We start from the raw sequence: 18301 nt of genomic DNA, 5'->3' as shown, positions 1-18301 counted from the left end.
TTGAGATATAGTTTCTTAATGTATACCAGTTAATTAGGGGACTACTAATTAGGGGGTTACTGCTTCACTCACACAAGTGAAAACAAAGAAGCAAGTTAAACTCCACATGATTTATGATAACAAACAATGAACTTTACAATACTGTTCCTAGGTTGAATAAAATGACCATAAAACATACCATTAAAAAAATAAAGGTAACCCTTTACGGTTGGTTTCACACTTGGATCCGTTCCATCACAAATACAGAAAAAAGGAAAATCTGAAGTAATAATTCAGGATATTGTCAGTGAGACAAGCTGTAGAGGGAAGGACATAACAGTTAAGATACAATAATAAACCGGCTCCACGGTCTGTAAATTAGTTGGCAGCACTCCACATCAAATATAACAACGACCACATGAGTGCAGACAACACACAGCCAAATTCCTACTCCGTTCCGACAGCAGCTCATTTTATTCAAGCTATTTATAGCAACACATCATGTATCTGATTTGAGTTTTCAACAGGTGCATAAAAACTGTAATGCAAGGAAATTGGAAGTTTATAATAATTCTAGATTACCTCAAAATTACATGGTAATACATAACATTATCAAATAATAGCATCTGTTTTTATTTTAGGGTGCATGAAAACAAGCCAAATTATGCACTTTTCAGTCCCAGGTAGTCACCAATTGGGTTGTATTGAGTACCAGAGACCACCCACTGAAACTAGACCTAAATAAAGCTTTACCCTAGAGAGTTCTACAGCTGCCGTCAATGTCACCTCAGACCCGCACGATCCAGGGTCTTAAATAGGACCCTTTACAAGGGAGGGATTATACAGAGACGCAGAGGCAACCATTCAGTTAATTGGCAAAGAGGTGATGTAGTCTGATATTTACATGCATGTGCACCTGCTCTAATGATGCAACTTGAACCAAACAAGAGTGGTGGATACCGGATCACTACCCAACAGTATAAAGACAACTTTTACATAGACACTTCTAGAGCTCTCAATACTGTTCCACTTCATTTACCTGTTTTGTGCAAATCAAATTCAAACATCAAAAACAGTGAACAAATATTGTAAAACAGTAAGGATATTGTACAATAACAATCCAAATGATAAATCTGTAATAGAAAGAGCTGGACCAGCCCACTGGTTAAACTGTTCCCACGAAACTCTGCAGTTACTCTGCAGTAAATCCTAAGAGTGCCATACTTTGACAAGAATCTATTAAAAGTAAGTTAAAAGATGAACATGCTGCGGCCAGTGCCTGCACCAAAGTTGCAATATTCAATTAAACCAACGACTATGTAAACAATACTTAAAGTCAATGTAAAAAACAAAAAAAAATCTGTAAAAAAACAGTAATTTCAAATCCAACGACATGACTCAGTTTTGATACTGAGCTTTGATCAGAAGTGTGAGTGCCCTTATTCACTCCAGCCCCTAGAACATGAGTAGTGTCAATCTCAATCTCTTGCTCAATCACAGTTGACAGACACAACCCACACTATACAGGACCACCTTTTGCAGGATAATCTAAATGTCCCCCCTCCTAACTCTGTCCTCTCCAATCAACTTTCCGTCCACCATGGTGAGAGAGTGGGGGGTTTTGGTTCCTGCCCTTTTCTTTTTAAAAATGGGCAAGAGGTCAGTCAAGATGTCCAGTCCAGAGCCTGGTTCCAACGGGTTCTCTGAGAAATTACCAGTAAAATAGAAGAGGAAGGAATGGAGGGAGAGAGGGAGAGAGAAACAGAGAGAGAGAGAGAGAGAGAGAGAGAGGGAGAGAATTCTTGGTGACATAATAATATGACCATGACCTATCACTCTGTTAACGATGAAATGGTAGAAAAGACATTGTTAATATGGTAATGGTTGGGTAATTCAGTGATACATATAATAAAATAATGATAAAATAATGAATAAGTCAGACGATACACAAGGGGACAAAAAGTGACTCCCCAGAAGACATGGGTCTCACCGTGAATACCGATCATATGTTCCAGAATGAGAACCCTCTCAGCCAGGATCTTCAGGGCCTCCCTCAGCTGTTGTACCCCCTCCCCCTGCAGGACCACATCAACACATCAGCTACAGTCACTAGAAACCATGAACAAACATGTATGTTTACTACTGTATAATTACCCTTTACCGTATAAGATCATCGTATTAGAAATGTTTTTTCAAGAGAACATTGTGTCTTTTAGCATTGCTGAATTAAATGTAGAGAGTGTGTTGTCACCTCTGGCAGGCTCTCCCCTGGCTCTCCCTTTGAGCCTGGTACACCCTGCAAACAAAAACAGGAATGTGGAGAAACATACACAGACAGTTGGTAAATAAAAAACGAAATAAAAAAAGTATTTTTTCCCTTTTTCAGCTGGGCTGAGGCACTGTTTCCATTGGTAAAACTAATAATGTGTATATCTGTTTAAGAGATGACATAAACTGTAAGCTCAATGTTTACTCACTGACGGGCCCAGTTGTCCTCTGAGGCCTTGAGGTCCCTGTGAAGAGAGAGAGAGGCTGTATGAATATGACTGTATGATGTCATGTATGAAGCTTTTGGAACAAGGGATCAAGGGTAAGGGGACAGTACATTATGAACTGCATACAAAGCAAATTCTCATTAAGTTCAGTCGCAGAACTTGGAACCGCAGTTCAACCTAGCCTCACCCTGTCACCACTGTCTCCTTTAGGCCCGCGATCCCCAGGTTTGCCTGAGGGGCCAACCCCTCCCTAGAGGACATAGATACAGAGGCCATAAAGACATACCAGCATTCAAAGTGATAAACAAACAAACACAGTATTATTCACATCTATACCACAAGTCCTACTTTATAGTCCACCTACGTTTCTCCCTGGGGAACCTGAGACACCAGAAGGCCCTGTGGATCCCGCTCGGCCTGCAGAGTTAAAGTTGTTCAAATATGACACAAACATCCAACTAAATGTCTTACTTTGTCCCTAGCTGTGTGCTGAGGTGGTAGCTCGTCGAATTTCCTCCAACAAACATGAAATTGTTGTGAAACATCAGGATTGGGTTATTTAGTAGTGGTGTATCATGTAGTGGTGCTTAGCTCTGCCTTGTGTGTAACAATGCCTCAACCCATGCTAATGATGGTGATATACAAGAGCCTCTCTTGCTTTAGGGTGATGTGATGATGCTGATGGGGGCCAGTAGTCACCTGGGGGGCCAGGAGCTCCAGTGGGGCCTGGGGGGCCAATCACAGCTCTCTGGTCATTCTGTGGAGGAAGTGCTGCCTCCTTGTCTAGATACAAAACAAAGGCTTCTTTACAGTGATTCCAGTGCAAAACAGAAATGCCCTGTGCAGCTTCTTCAAGGTGCTGATTCCAACAGGAATAATTCAGTATCCCAAAATAGCATAGAGAAATCGCACACTGGAATGACCATGACCGACATTAGATATAAATCTAGCTTTTTAATTGTGGTCATTAAACTTTGCAATTTCTCCGTGCTATTTTTGGATACAACAGTGATTCGTTGAGTAGTACGTTGAATTCGTCTCACCGCATGAGGTATCAACATGCGGAAAACTCCAATAACCTTGGGAGCAATCCTTACTGGAACTCAGTTCTGGTGCTCCATCAGTTTGCCTGACACACACACATACACACACACACACACACACACACACACACACACACACACACACACACACACACACACACACACACACACACACACACACACACACATACACACACACACACACACACACACACACACACACACACACACACTCCTTCTGCTCCTAACCCCAAACTCCCTGCAGCATTGGGGTTTGATCTGAGAAACTTGCCGTTTTATTGAGCAGGTTTCTGGCTAGAAGTGGGCCCAGGGTTGCCAGATTCAGACTGCTGTGCTGACAGGTTACAAATTGGGTCTGATTTACAGCAGGCAGACTGCAGTCAGAGCCCAGGCTTAAACAAAGCCAGCCCGCCATAGTAATTAAATACAGCTTTTCATTGATGCCACAGTGAGTTTGAGTCTGCTGCCCTCTCGAGGTAGAGACTTCAAACTGCATCAAAGTGAAGTCCCCAGATGTACTCTCTCATTCCAAATAATAAAAAAATAAAAAAAATTGAAATAATATTGAATAATAAAAAATAAAAATAAATCATTAAAGGTACAATACGCCATGTATCTAAACAGAACATATGGGGTCCTTGAGAAAATCCATTGAAATCCATGACACATAGCAAATGTATTGTTTAGGGATAGCAGAACCTTTATAAAGAGCCAGTGAGTGTGAGCACCGGACAGGCGGGGCATACCGTTGGAGAAGAGCAGAGACAGCAGTGAGACAGGAAGGCAACATGCAGGAATAAAGACACATACTATTTTTCATAACTTTCATGAATTTTCTTCAGATCACGCCCTAGCTTAGTGAAAGATAGAAATCATATATTCTTCACAAAGACTTGGTACAGGACGACAAAAATGTTCGGACCGAACAAATGCGTAAGAATAAGAAAAACATTTGTAGCAGGGGATTATATCAGAGAGGGAGAATATTTCAACCTTTTTAGTATTTCATGACATTTCATTCACCACAAACTACACATAGTGGACATGTTTGGGTCTATTTTAGGAGGGAAAATATGGCTTATTAATACTACATATATTGTAGGCTTTAAACATGATGGTTCTTACTGTACATCTGTTACTGATAGCATTGGATATTACTGATAGCATTGGATTATATCAGTTCATACTCTCTTTTCCATCACCAATAAAATACGTTCAAGCAAGGAGTCACAAAGTAGCCCAGTCCCTGATTCTATGACCTTTGAGGGGAACATACTGTAGGAGGCAGACAAATCTGTCATCGCATCACTTGAAGACACTTGACATGCATGGTGCAGTCTCCTGTATAGCCTCCCATTCACGGACCATTTATTGAGTTAGGTTCCAGGTACAGTACAGTACAGTCTCATGTTCACCTCCAACAGGTGTCCCATTGGCCCATTTCTGGGAACTCCATCAAGGTTGTGTAACACAGGCTTCTCACTGCCTGTTAAAACTGGTCCTAAAACCAGCCAAGTGCTACAGTAGATACTGTAGCTTCAGTCACAGGAAGAGGGAAGGGTGCAGACCTAAGACTGAAGAATAATGTGAACTCACAAGGCCATGGGAACATGGAGTATTTTAAGTAGTATCTATTGTTTTGTGTAGCAAAATCAAATCTCTTTTGATTTCAAATCTCGGTGAAAACTAGAACTGAATGCTGAAAGAATGTCTCATCAAGGCAGATGTCAGCTGATCACATTACTGATGTAGAGCCCTGTAGTGCTGGGGTAGACGCTTATCTGATCCTACACTTCCTGTGTTATGAGCTGTGTGAGACATTTGAAATCTAATTGTGTATAGTGGTTACAATGAGAGATAAATATGCACAGTGGGGAGGGAGGCAGGGGTAATGATGCATGAGCCTGTTAGTAGGAGAATGACCTCATCATTTTCAGAAATAAAAACAAATCTGCATCTGCACAATCCAATATGTTTTTCTCTCCACATAAAACTACGTGAAACAGAGAATTGAAGGGGTGTGTTGAATGTTTTTTCTACTATAATGTAGCATTGAAATAAAGGTTCACACCTACAATGAACACTTAAGCCACTCAGCAACTCTTGGAGGAAAATGGAGATTAAAAGAGTGATTGTTGATGACTGAGAATGTTATTAGAATGAGGAATTTCATCATGGATATACTCACATGGTCCTAGCTCCCTCAGGCTGAACACATCTCCTCTGAGCGAGAAGGGAGAGGCTGGGCCTGGGGGTCCTGCTGGCCCAGGTACACCCCTCTCCCCTGGGACGCCACTCTGCCCCTGGGGCCCTGGGGGGACGACAGCACAGCTAGACAACTCATCTCTGGACTATCATTGTGGAGAGTAGAATCCACAAACTATCCAAGAAGTATACAGTACATCTAATCTATGCAAAAACACACCTTTAAAATTATGATCAAACATATCTTACACCCTTCTACTGTATATGTGATAAATACAGTAACAAATACAAATCATTACCAAACACATTACCAGATGTGTGAAGAGTCATGTTGCTTTGTTCCTTTAGTGATAGAGTGTAGGTGTGGGTGAGGGGAGAGGTCTGTGAGACTCATACCTCTGGGTCCCATTGGTCCAGATTTCCCTGAGACACCAGCCCCTCCGGTGGGCCCTGGGGGGCCTGCAACACCTGGGGGACCAACTGGTCCTGGAGGACCTCTGGCTCCTTGGAATAACACATGTACAATCCCACCCAAAAGAACCCTTATTCATTCACAGAGAGACTGATATAGAAACTATCTTCCTCGGCTCAACTACACTTTCATTGGAGAACTAAGGAAAAAGAAGAATGAATGGGCAACCATTTTACTGGTTAGCTCCCTCACCTGGTTGGCCAATGGTTGGAGGACCGACAGAGGTGGGCTTGGGTGCGCCCACCTCGTTGTCTGAAGACCCCTCTGGGAAGTAATGGACTGGGAGAGGTGGTGGTCCTGCTTCCTCCAGCAACAGAATCTGACACAACATGGAGAAGTGTTACCATTCAGGGATGACCAGAGAGGATCGAAGTGTGCTTTTGTTGCACATATGCATCAGTGAGGTCTCTCTTTGTTCATTGATGTGTTTGTGTGTGGGACCGTCCCACAGCTGTTGCCATTAGCTTACCTTTGACTCAATGATGCTCAGTCTGTCAGTCACATCAGCATAGCCAGTGCAGTTCATACATTCTACAGAGGGAGAGAAAGAGAGTGGGGAGAGATAGAGAGAGAGGGGGGGGGGGGGGTCATACAGGGCATGATCAGTGAAGGATGCTGTCCAGCACACATCAATCCACACTACCTACACACAGTGCAGGGGAGAGCGTCACAAACTGTCCAGGCCTGGTCCAGCTTAGAGGAAGAAGATAGACATTTCCAAAGGCAGAGTAGTGCAAAAAAAATAAGAAAACAAACACACACTGGATTGGCTGAGACTGTGTTGTTCTTAGTGAGAGCGGCGGGGTGGGTATTGTGGCTGAGACTGTGCTGTTCTTAGTGAGAGAGCGGTGGGGTGGGTGTAGTGGCTGAGACATAATGAAGTGAGCCAGTCAAAGCACAGAGCCAAGGTGACAGTGGATGGAGAGACAGGAACCTCCCTGAAAGAGACAGGGGAAAAGGGGAAGAAGGCATGACAGAGGAAGAATACAGAGAAGAAAGGGGGGAGAGAGGGGGCAGAGACAAAGAGATAGAAGAGAGGGAAACGTGAGTCTAGCTTGACAGCCTCTCTCTTGGCCAGAAAAAAACCCTCCACCTTTGCCAACACTGTCAACTCCTGGCCAAAGTTGCTTGTTCTCTCTGACTGACACTTGGCATCTTCACCAGCGTGTTTAGACGGCACCGCCCCCCTCGCCCGCTCCAGTGCCCGTCAGAGACATTTGGCATGGTCCGTCACCTCTGACAGAACAGCCATCCTGCCACCCTGTGCCTGTCCCTGTGCCAACACGCCATAGAAACATCACGCCAGGGGGTGGGGCGAGGAGGGCCATGGTCAGTTGTCATGTCCTAAAATGCCCTTTCGTACTTATTCCAATGGACTGCATTTACATATTATTGGGGTATTCTATAGACGTTTTCTGTTTTGGTGCTGTGATCCACTTTAGCTTTTGGGGTTCTTGTGTGACCCACCAAGTAAACAAAAGCAAAGTTTTGAGCTAGGAATCAATCTTCAACCATGACCTAGAAGGAATTTGTTACTAACCCACCATTTTGAAAAACACTGCGCTATGCTGCAAATGCATCTTTGAAAAATGCATCACATATGTTGTCTGGGTGAACTTTGTAATTTCACTTCATGGAAAAACAAAGTGCACATTGTTGATTTAACAAGATTAAATTGATTGTGCCTAGTGGTAATCAATAAACCCAGTGGAAACAACATTTCATCTCCAAAAGTAATGTTTTCTCAGTGTTCTGGTTAATGGGTATGACATCATCAATGAGGTGATTGTTGACAAGTCAAACTCCGTTCTAATTCATCAGCTTGTTCTCAGCTCATTAAGAAGGTGTGGTGTGTGTGTTGGGATTCATGGAAAACTGCAAGGCCTGGGGTAAGATGCCAAGAGAAAGACTGGGGAATGACATGGATGTAATGAGAAAATCTGAAAGACACCCTCATGCTAATGGAAATTCACTTAATTCATAAGTAGCAGTCCCCTCAACACTTCAGATTCAGTTACTTGGCCATAGGTTGAACCTGAAATCCAAACTTGTGGTCCTTGTTTGGAACTCCGACTTTTGCGTAAATCACGCTTTGAGGTCGATGATAGATTTGTACCGAACATTGCCAACAGATACTAACTTCTCATAATAGAACAGCGAATGTCAGTGAATAAAAAACAGATCTTTAGTTTGATGAGATACTAGGTAAAGAGCCAGTTGATTGAAGAGATGCAGGCATCTGCAAGGCATGCGTAGGACGTGTGTGTGTGTGTGTGTGTGTGTGTGTGTGTGTGTGTGTGTGTGTGTGTGTGTGTGTGTGTGTGTGTGTGTGTGTGTGTGTGTGTGTGTGTGTCTGTGTCTGTGTCTGTGTCTGTGGGGGCATGTGTTGGAGGTCCGTGGTGGCCTTGGCAGGTTCTCTCAGCCTGAGTGATCTTGAACAGTAACATGACTAATTCAAACACTCAAACTGCCTTTTGTGTTGATGCGTAATCAGGCACTGAAAACACATTTGCTTTTTTTTTCTCCCCACACACATTCAGATTACTATGTAATGGCTGCCAGGAGGCCAATGCAGGCAGAATGGTGATATTTCTCCTGGCATAGGGACTGCAATAACATAAAACACCCTTTTATGGTTAGACAGAGTGCTGTGTTTTTTTTGTGGAGTGGAAGGGCATGTGGAAGGGCATCATGGTCTGCAGCTGGAAAACAGAATGTACTGTAACCTAATCGAGGGAAGTGATAAGATATTTCAGTCGTGTAGCCCAAACCTAAATGTCTCTCTTGCTCTCCCCAAAAACCTAAGGTTCATATAGTTACAGTACTGTATCAAAATCATGGTTGGGGGCAATTCATTTAACTGGCATCCATTTAGGAGATTAATTGACTTGAAAGAAACTATACCATGATTTTTATTGTAACTTGTCTTTAACAATGTATTTGAAACCAGTGATTATTCAACCAAAAAAAATTCAATTGTGTTGCCTGTTATGCAATCGCATAATATCTACAGTATTCAAAACTCCCATTGGATTATGTCCCATCCAAGTGGCTGAGTGTAGTGACTGAGACTGTGTTGTTCTTAGTGAGAGAGCGGTGGGGTGGGTGTAGTGGCTGAGACATTATGAAGTGAGCCAGTCAAAGCAGGAGCACAGAGCCAAGGTGACAGTGGATGGAGAGACAGGAACCTCCCTGGGCTCAGATGACACAAGAAGAGAGCGAGGGAGAGAGATGGAGATAGAGAAAGAGAGAGGGAGAGGAAGATGGGTGAAATGTAAGAGTTCTGCCGACAACCAATTACATTTTTCTTTTGTGACGACAGGATGACAAGCAGTCTTACTTAGACTGAACGATACTGTATACACAGGCCTGTGTGCCACTACAAGATGCAAGAATGCATTTGTGTCGCCCTGTGTTGACATGAGGCAGCCATTTTGGTGTATACCACCATTAACATTTTGCATGAGGGGCACTGTCATGCCAAACCATGACAGCACCACTGCAAACATATCAAAGGGTTGAATGATTGGGCAGGAAGGGAGAGGTTTCTGTGCTTACTGGAGGATGATATATGAGAATATACAGAATAAGGAGTAAAGGTTTGAGTTTCTCCTAAACATGTCATGGCTTTGACTTTGACATGTCGTTAAACTCTCACATTGGTGAGATAAACAACTACCTGAGCATCCTGATGCAATAGTACAAGGAGAACATCTGTTATGAAAGTCTAGTGCTTCAAAACACACAGTGACCAATAATATCAGACAGAGGTCAGTGAGTTAGGTGACAACAAAGGCCTTAACTAAAAGGACAAATAGTAACTCACTGGAAGGCAGTGGCTTAATACAGTAAGACACTGGGCAGCGTTTTCAGTTCCACAGAGACTGGTACAACAAGAGTTGCTAGTAATGCATAAGCGTCAAGATTTAATCATTGTATACTAGCATCTTCAGGCTGTAGCTGGTGAGAGATGAAAAATTCCTCCAAATTGCACACCTCTTAAAGGTAAAAACTCTGCAAAAAAAGAAAAAGGTTTCGGTTTCAGCAGTGAAAAGAATATTTTGGGCCTAAGTTCTCAAAGATAAGATGAGTGACTGAAGTAACAGCCAGACCATGGCCTGCCTAACCTCATAAAGACATGTTTTCACTTTCCCCCTTGACCTGGACCACAAATCTTCCACAGATCTTCTTCACAGAGGTCAAGTGTGGGGGTGAAGAACGGGTATGACATCCTCACCTGAACCACAGAGTGAAGGATGGGCCAAATGACTGTGTGCTCTCTGTGATGTTTTACAAGCCCTTGGAATGTATTGATGCTGTGGTGCCATTAGAATAGGATTGATAGGATGAAGTCTGATTGGTTCTCCTTGCAAAGAGCTCTTGATTTAAATACTATGGTTGGAAGTCACATATAAAAACAGAATGTGTAGACGGATTTTGGTGGCGCCAGCCTTGATTTCAATGTGTATAACTATTTAGAGTTGAATGAGCCTGGCGGACATCCTGAAGAAGTTGCACCCTCGCCATTTGTCAATTCCTTTGCAATTGTAATGTGTGTGAAGAAATCGCACCCTCGCCATTCCTTTACGATTGTAATGTATCTCACACCGTGTCCTTTGTTGAGAATGATATTTAAGCAGAGGGACAGCGAGATATTCTTGGAATTTTGGGTTAGGCCCGTCATGGGCACCATTCTCCCGTGTTGTCCTTGACGCACGTTAATGTATGGTTAAAACTTATAGACATATGTTGCTTTGAAACTGTTAAATTGGTTATTTTGTTGATACTCTATTCTCCTTTTCTGTTAAAACAGCACAACATAATCGTGACCAGGTTATCACAGAGTTTACCATTAATGTCTAATGTTAGTTAGCAACATGTAGACTTGAGTCATCACATCAGGTATTTGACCCTGTGTAAACTCCTCACAATTTCTTCTAACTTATAAGCATGGTCATATTGGGTATTCTTAATGGAATCTAGGATCCAATATGATCGATATGATCTGTCGGTCACACAGGGATGAGCAATGCATTGTCAATCATTATTAACCATGAAATATCTTTTGGAGTCAGATATAAGGTAATGTTAACTTGTGTTAGTTGGTCATGTGACCACTTGTGTTGAGTTTTCGATCATGTCCATAACTGTTAGAAGTAATCATTGGGAATAAATGTACATCTTCGTTTGACCCATCATCTACTCTTCAGTGTTTTATTTTCATATTCTTCAAATGTAAAGAACAGATTCGCTCTCTTTGTTTTCTGGTCAGAGGTCCCAGCTGTTGATCTGTGAGTACTGTGTAAGCTAACCATGTGGTAAGCTCTCTCTCTCTCTCTTCATCACTCTCTCTCTCTCTCTTTCTATCACTTACCATGAGGATAGAATGCAAAATGTCTCTATTATGTATTTGCCTTGTAATAATTGTATACGTTTACAGTATTATTAAACCCTCATTTGATGTATTCTCACTTGACTATTTGACTATAAAATCAAACTCAACAATTCTTTGCACAGTGTGTGCATTAGAGTGTGAATTAAATTACTTGGAGTGGGTATATTAATAACAGTACATAGCCAAATTTCCTTGCCAATCCTTTGTATTGTAACTGCCTACCTATAAGGCCCTACAGATGTCCACACACCAGTCATTTAGTTTTCTGCTTTCACATACTGTACTAACAATAAGCACAGGCAGCGCCCGTAGCTAGGTTGTTATCACTATATCTTTCATGTTTTATATTCTAAAATGCCTAGTTTGCCTTCTATTTATCCAGACCTTCAACACCTGCTAGTATTATTCATCCCATCCTGTGTAGCCATAAAGCTTGATCTGTCTTGTCTGTTTTTACTGGCTTAGCTTTGGAAGAAAACCATGATGATAAATGTGACCCTGTCTTTTTATTCTCTTTGTTACATATACTGTACACTAAACCTCTTCTCCTTTCTTCCTTTTCCAGAGTAAGAGATATCAATTGATGAACTGTTGACCTCCAAGCCAAACATTGCTCCAAGCCTCAGGTAAGTCGATAAGGGTCGTGTTTCAAAAGATGAAGTGCACTTGGAGTCCAACATCCTGGCATTGGGCTGTCTGGTCCAAACACAGGCGTGCTGTTCCTGCAGCGTAGAGCACCGCTGGGTTAGGGTTAGATCTACCCTCAGATCACTGGACAGGGGAGAGAGGAGGTGGAAAATACAGATGTTCTCTTCAGAGTCAGCAGTAAAAAAGAGAGAGGCACCCCCCGAAGACAATGAAGAATGCAGACGGAGCGAGGTGAATGCTTTTTCCAGATGGAGAGGTGGGGTGGACCCAATTGAAACCCTTGCCAGCAACAGCAAGGCTTCACAAAGGAGGAGGGAGTAAGACTGTAAGGACAGTTGCTGTGGATACATATAGACACCACACACACACACACACACACACACACACACACACACACACACACTTGAAAAGAAGAGCAGACACGAACACACAACACATATGTGATGAAGAGTACATGCCAAAATCCTACACATAAAACATACATTCACACAAACAAGCTCACCAGACTCATGGAACCCTCCCATTGACACATATTAGAGAGAAACGTTTCTGGGTATGTTTCCTCACACACATAAAAAACACAAAATTGAACCCTGCTCCCTCGTTGACAGAGCTGAGCTATTAATAGCCCACTCTCCTACTTTCCCAGGACTACAGTATGCATGTACAATGTTGATGTATACAGTATGAAGCTTGCCTAGCATAATACTAATGCACATCCAGGCCACTGCACCTTCTCCCTGTAGAAACCAGGTATAGGGTTAAACCTGATCTACCAGATGCAGTTTCCACAGACCACTCTCTAAGGAGGTCTGTCTGTCTGACTCTACCCATAAACAAAAGAGACATGGTCGCACAGACAGAGCACAACTTTGTCCACAACAAAGCACAACCACTACATAGTGGTCAAATTGTCACAAATTCCCTCTCCTCACCCACTCTGTAATGTCTCTCCCCAATGTCTGAACCAAGCCACAACAAGAACGAGAATCACTCACAAACAAATGCAAATTCCATGCTTCAGTTACACTACACCAATGTATGTAGTAATTCCATTTGAACAGTTACTAGCAGAGCTTATTTATCAATAGCTACTGTGCTTTGCTCAGATGGGTGAAACACCTTGGTAATGGATGCAAGTGAGTACCTTTAATACAATGTAAAACGCTTTGAGAACTGATGAAAAATCACTGATGAAAAATCAAGTTAGCCTCCATTACCATTCTGGTAGTCATGAAGGTTGCATCTCCTGTATAATGCCCCACCATTTAACTTGGAGGGGTAGAATCAGACTAAGAGATGGAAACAGAGCTCGGTTGATCTGACAAAATGTATTCATGGTGAGGGGGAGACCTCCCTGCTGTGGAGCGTTTGACACATTTCTCAGCTGAAACGCTCACAACTATGTGAAATTTAAAATGCTCAAAGGAATGAATGATTCCATGCCTCATGTAATTCAGACCTCATGGTACCGTGCAGTAACAGAGGGCATATGTTCTCACTTATGGCTCATATAAGGTCCACAATTCACACACTTTATGGATAATACTCCAACAAATCTTAAAAAGGGCTGCATGTTAAAGAATAAGATTGATGGATCGCTGACAAGGCTGCATATGCTATCTGATTAAAACACTGAGTGTACGTGTGAGTAATGTATCTAGATTGAAAAAAGCACTGTAATTACACTAGCCGTCTCCTCTCTAGACATCAGAATATTTAGAGCGGTCTGAGGTATTCGCTGTGTTGAATTACTCGACAGACTGGTACCCCAGCTGTCCTGTGAAGTATCCCATTCCAAACAGTTGCTCATGAGGACATGTGGCAAAATGATGGCAAGACTCTGGAATTACAGTAATACTGAGTTTGGGGAATGTAGCTTGATTAGACGGCTGGCTGGCTTACTTACAGCTTTGCAATCAGCTGGCATGCTTTGCTGGATGCTAAATCGAGCTCCATCCCCTCCTCGGTGGTCACAGTTGTAGTCGAGTCTTTGGCCTCAGAATGATGGATTTACAGGAGGTCACTACGTGTCAAGTGTAGGCACACTTCCTCATGGATGGTGAAATCCCCAAGATACACACACTGAGTCTGAGGCAAGGTTAACAGTACACTGTGTCAGTGGCAAGTTCAGCTTGCAGTTTGAGCATTGCACAAAACACATCCAGTTGAGAGCATGCCTGCCAAATTAAAGGGGAAGGCTTTTTGTCTGCTGTCCCAGACCCAAAGTTTAGGCTTAGGTGGAACTTTGACCCCTGTCCTGAACTGTCTGGTCTTCTGTTCATGGCTACATCTGCACACACTATAGTGAGCAGCTGCCTCTTTATTTCCTTATCATCCAGAGAAACCAAAAGTTGTCCTGTTTCCCACGCTACACGGCCAAGCATATAAGCAGCAGAGAAAAGATTTGATCGCAATACTATCTCTAGGAGCCTGGAGGAATTCCTAGGAAAACAGGTGAGCCAAGAGTTGGCCGGGCATCACCGTCCTTCTCATAACTCTAAGCAGGGCTAACCGTAGACCATAACACCTGCCAAGACCTCCTGCTACAGCTGGCTCATCCCAGGCTGACAGACCTCTCACAGGGTGTGCTTGTCTCTATTACAAGCTCCGACAACCGGTCAGATGGCACAGCAAGACAACACCAAAACAAACAACACTAAATGGAACTAGCGGGCACAAGCGCCTGATACGTATGTAGACGCACGCAGAGCCTTTTGATGATCGTGGCTGATTAGAACACCGAAATTGGTTTCAGTGGGAGAGATCCTTTTTTCCCCTCAACACTTGCTCGCGATGCGAGTAATTAGGATACCGTGTGGATAGAATAAAATGACTTTAGTCCCACCCACCTGAAGCCCTAACCTAAACATTACCTCTATGGGACTGAGTAATGCCCACCCTCTTTATGATTGGTTCTGTAGTCACTGGAGTCATTTGCTGAGATCTGTACTGAGAGGGGTCAATAGGCTGTTGCCTGAGCCAGAAGCCTCTTTTAGGCCACAGTATATCCACCTGTCGCATTCAGCTGTCCTCTCCCATTTCCATCTCCACATTCCCTTGGGCTCTGCTGTCTGGCTGGCTCTTTGATATCTCAATATGAAAGGCAATGCCCTTTTGATTATAACTTGCTATTACTAATGTCACTAATAGTTAGAGGCTCCCTCCCAAACATTGAGGTGCAAATTGAAGACTGGACTAAAATCCAAATGCTTCATGAGATACAGAATCTATGCCGCTTTAGAAATACATGTATGTAGCCTACAGCTTATGTATCATATCAAGACAACGCCCATCATTTAACACATAATGGTGGGGTTGTCTTTCACGTTCTGAAACCTTTAGTTTTGAAGGGGAAACGACTTATGCCCAACTACTGACCTGAACAGAGATTGGCAATCAAACAATTGTACAGTAATTACAGTCCTGCTTCTCTCAAATCAAATGTTCTTATTAAGGGATAAATACGATCAGTATCTATTCTGTACAGTATACAAATATGCCAATGTATTTTTTGGTATACATTGCTGGCCCATAGCTACCCTGTGTCTGTGTATGTTTTGCCTGCTTTTATCAATTGTTTACTTGGAAGATGCTGGCAGCAAGTCTCAAAGTTCACAGAAGTTAAATCAGCTGTGATGCCTGATACAAAAAAAATATGGAAAAACAAATAATCTGTATCTTAATCAGTTCACTTCAGGACAAACAGAAACACGTTTTCTGGCAGACTTCCCAGTAGAAGTGCAAGGGTGTGTGAGTTAACCCTTTTACATCTGGAGTGCATTAATGAACTACAATCTAATCTCAACTAATCTGAAACTACTTCATACCAGGCACATCTCATTGTAACTCATATTTATGGGACTGCACATGTGGATGGACTACAAAGATGAAAAATGCATGGATTCAGCAAGACCTAAAGCAACCGAACACAACCCACAATGCCAAAACCATTAAACATATCGACTAGAAAAAGTTGGTTGAAAATATGTTGACTTGGTTTCACACGACAGTTGTTACTGTGAGGGAAATAGTAGAAATATAACAATGTAATAATAATAGAAATAGAATAATGCCGTGAACACAGTTGAAATGCATTGAACAGTCAAACTATGACCTCCAATAACAGTGGCAGCAGAAGTGGAGCAGAAGAAGACCCCTGGCAGAGTGCAGGGGATCTGGCCGCTCAGGAGGTCCTGGCACAGCCTGAGTTAAGCTCTGTATTACAGGCCCATTACTGTTCTTGATATGGACTACAAAACATCCCTGGCCATCGCTCAGAGAGATAGCTATCAGAATGCCCATGTTGGAGAGTAGAAGGGGGGGGCATAGAAAAGGAAATGAGAAACAGGCTCTATAGCCCCCCAGCATCGTGATTTCCCTCCAGCCCCACAATCAGAGGGGAGGGAAGAGCTCATCTGGGCCTTATGTAAACACAACCCTCTGTACAACACACTCCCAACTCACTGCAGGAGAACTCCATCAAAACTCCATCAGCAACTAAAGCAGCAGAGTGAGCAGTTTTTTTTTTCAAAAAACACCCACATTCAGTTAATGACTGGTAGGCCTATATCACACATCAACTACTGCTTTGTGTAAAAGTCTGGTTACAGTCTAACTTAATGAACTCTCAAAATTGCAACCTCTTGATTAGAGGTGAGCTGTGAAGGTTTACAGTGTCAGCACACGAGAAAGTGATACATTTTCAGTCATGAACAAACAGCAGAAAGTAGCAGAGGGGACAAGTTTCAGACTGACATAAAAATAAAGACATAATGTAGTAAGTAGAGAGGCCTATATTGTACAACCAATGCACATGTCTTTGGCTATGGAAGAGGAGTTACAGGGAGTTAAAGGGACGGGCACCATCCTCTTCGGAAGACTGACCGCTTTCCCCATCAGTGTTCACAGTAGGGGAGCACATCACTAACGTCTTGTGATGAGAGGGGATGTCAAGACATGGCCCAGTGTATTGCATTTCCATCCCATGTTTGATGTCACTGAAATATGCAGGCTGTGCGCTGACGCAGTGGGGAAGCTATATTTAGTCAAACTCCAGTGTTTCTGGGAGGATTCTGCCCTTAATTGGTAAAGATGGGATCTTGTACAGTCAGATGTCAGTGGTGGTCTCCTACAGAGCTGAGCCAGATGGGGTCTGTTGGGGGCTGGGTATGACCAACCATGGGACATCCTTTCATGCAAGTGCCTCTCCAAAACATTTTCTTAGATCAATGAAACACAGAGCGTCCCAAGCTCTAAGGGCCCCTTTGCCCACAGCCTTGAGCAAAAGGAGGAAAGTCGGAAGGAGAGAGAGGAAGAGAGTGTAGCAGCTTGATTGATTTACCATGCCAGTAGAGTGTGGGGCCCTTGGACATAACCCAAGCAAAATGCAACACATCTCACTGGGGACCCAGTGCAGAGGCAGGACGCCCCAAAAAGGCAAGTCAGTCTGGAAGGGGGAGGGGAGACCTTTACCACAGTCTGTCTTTTGCTGACTTATCTGTATGTATGGTCAACTGTCCCTTTTAATGTGCAGGCAAACAGCAAGGAGCAATGTCTCCAGTTGTTCTATATCGTCTGGGTCCGCACAAAGATCGTGCACGCACCCAAGTGCACTTAAATACCATCAGAAATATATTAAATAAAATTGCTCACTGTAACAGTTTTTATAAAAGGAAGTCAATGTCCACTCATTTAAATGTTTGTATGGTTTTACTTCTTCACAACTTTGTCAACAAAGTAGCTGTGAGCTAGCTATTTTGGCTATGGCTTGTATTTGTTGTATGAGACCAGAGACATAATTGTGAGTTGTAAATCATCCTCCATTTGTCTTTTACTAGTTGTGAACAAGTCATGACATTTCTACAGCTTTACCTGTGCTCAAAACTTTAGTTTAATGGCAGTTATATCAGATTGCCGGTTGCGACACGGGATGGAATAGACTTTTGATTTTGAGATTTGATCCCGGGGCGCATGCCGCCTGCTGTCCATTTATTAATACACAGGACAAGATGTTATAATCCCTTGTGCCATGATCCAAGGT

The 18301-nt window shown here is 42.8% G+C and overlaps 1 protein-coding gene across 1 annotated transcript in view; it reads right to left on the bottom strand.

The window, feature by feature from the left end:
- Positions 1-1527: 1527 nt before the first annotated feature.
- Positions 1528-18301, bottom strand: part of col26a1 (collagen, type XXVI, alpha 1) — a gene marked incomplete at both ends in the record, with an annotated part of 32700 nt that continues 15926 nt past the window's right edge. Inside the window, 10 exons of the mRNA XM_083693726.1 lie at positions 1528-1682; positions 1970-2054; positions 2231-2275; positions 2457-2492; positions 2662-2724; positions 2839-2891; positions 5727-5849; positions 6140-6247; positions 6408-6534; positions 6685-6746. Of these exons, the coding sequence (XP_083549852.1) occupies positions 1528-1682; positions 1970-2054; positions 2231-2275; positions 2457-2492; positions 2662-2724; positions 2839-2891; positions 5727-5849; positions 6140-6247; positions 6408-6534; positions 6685-6746 (857 nt within the window). The remainder of the gene's footprint in view (positions 1683-1969; positions 2055-2230; positions 2276-2456; positions 2493-2661; positions 2725-2838; positions 2892-5726; positions 5850-6139; positions 6248-6407; positions 6535-6684; positions 6747-18301) is intronic.

The sequence above is a fragment of the Argentina silus genome (assembly GCF_951799395.1).
Source record: "Argentina silus genome assembly, chromosome: 2".
NCBI lineage: Eukaryota > Metazoa > Chordata > Actinopteri > Argentiniformes > Argentinidae > Argentina > Argentina silus.
Note: the sequence above shows the minus strand (reverse complement) of the source record. Positions and strands in the feature narration are given on the sequence as shown.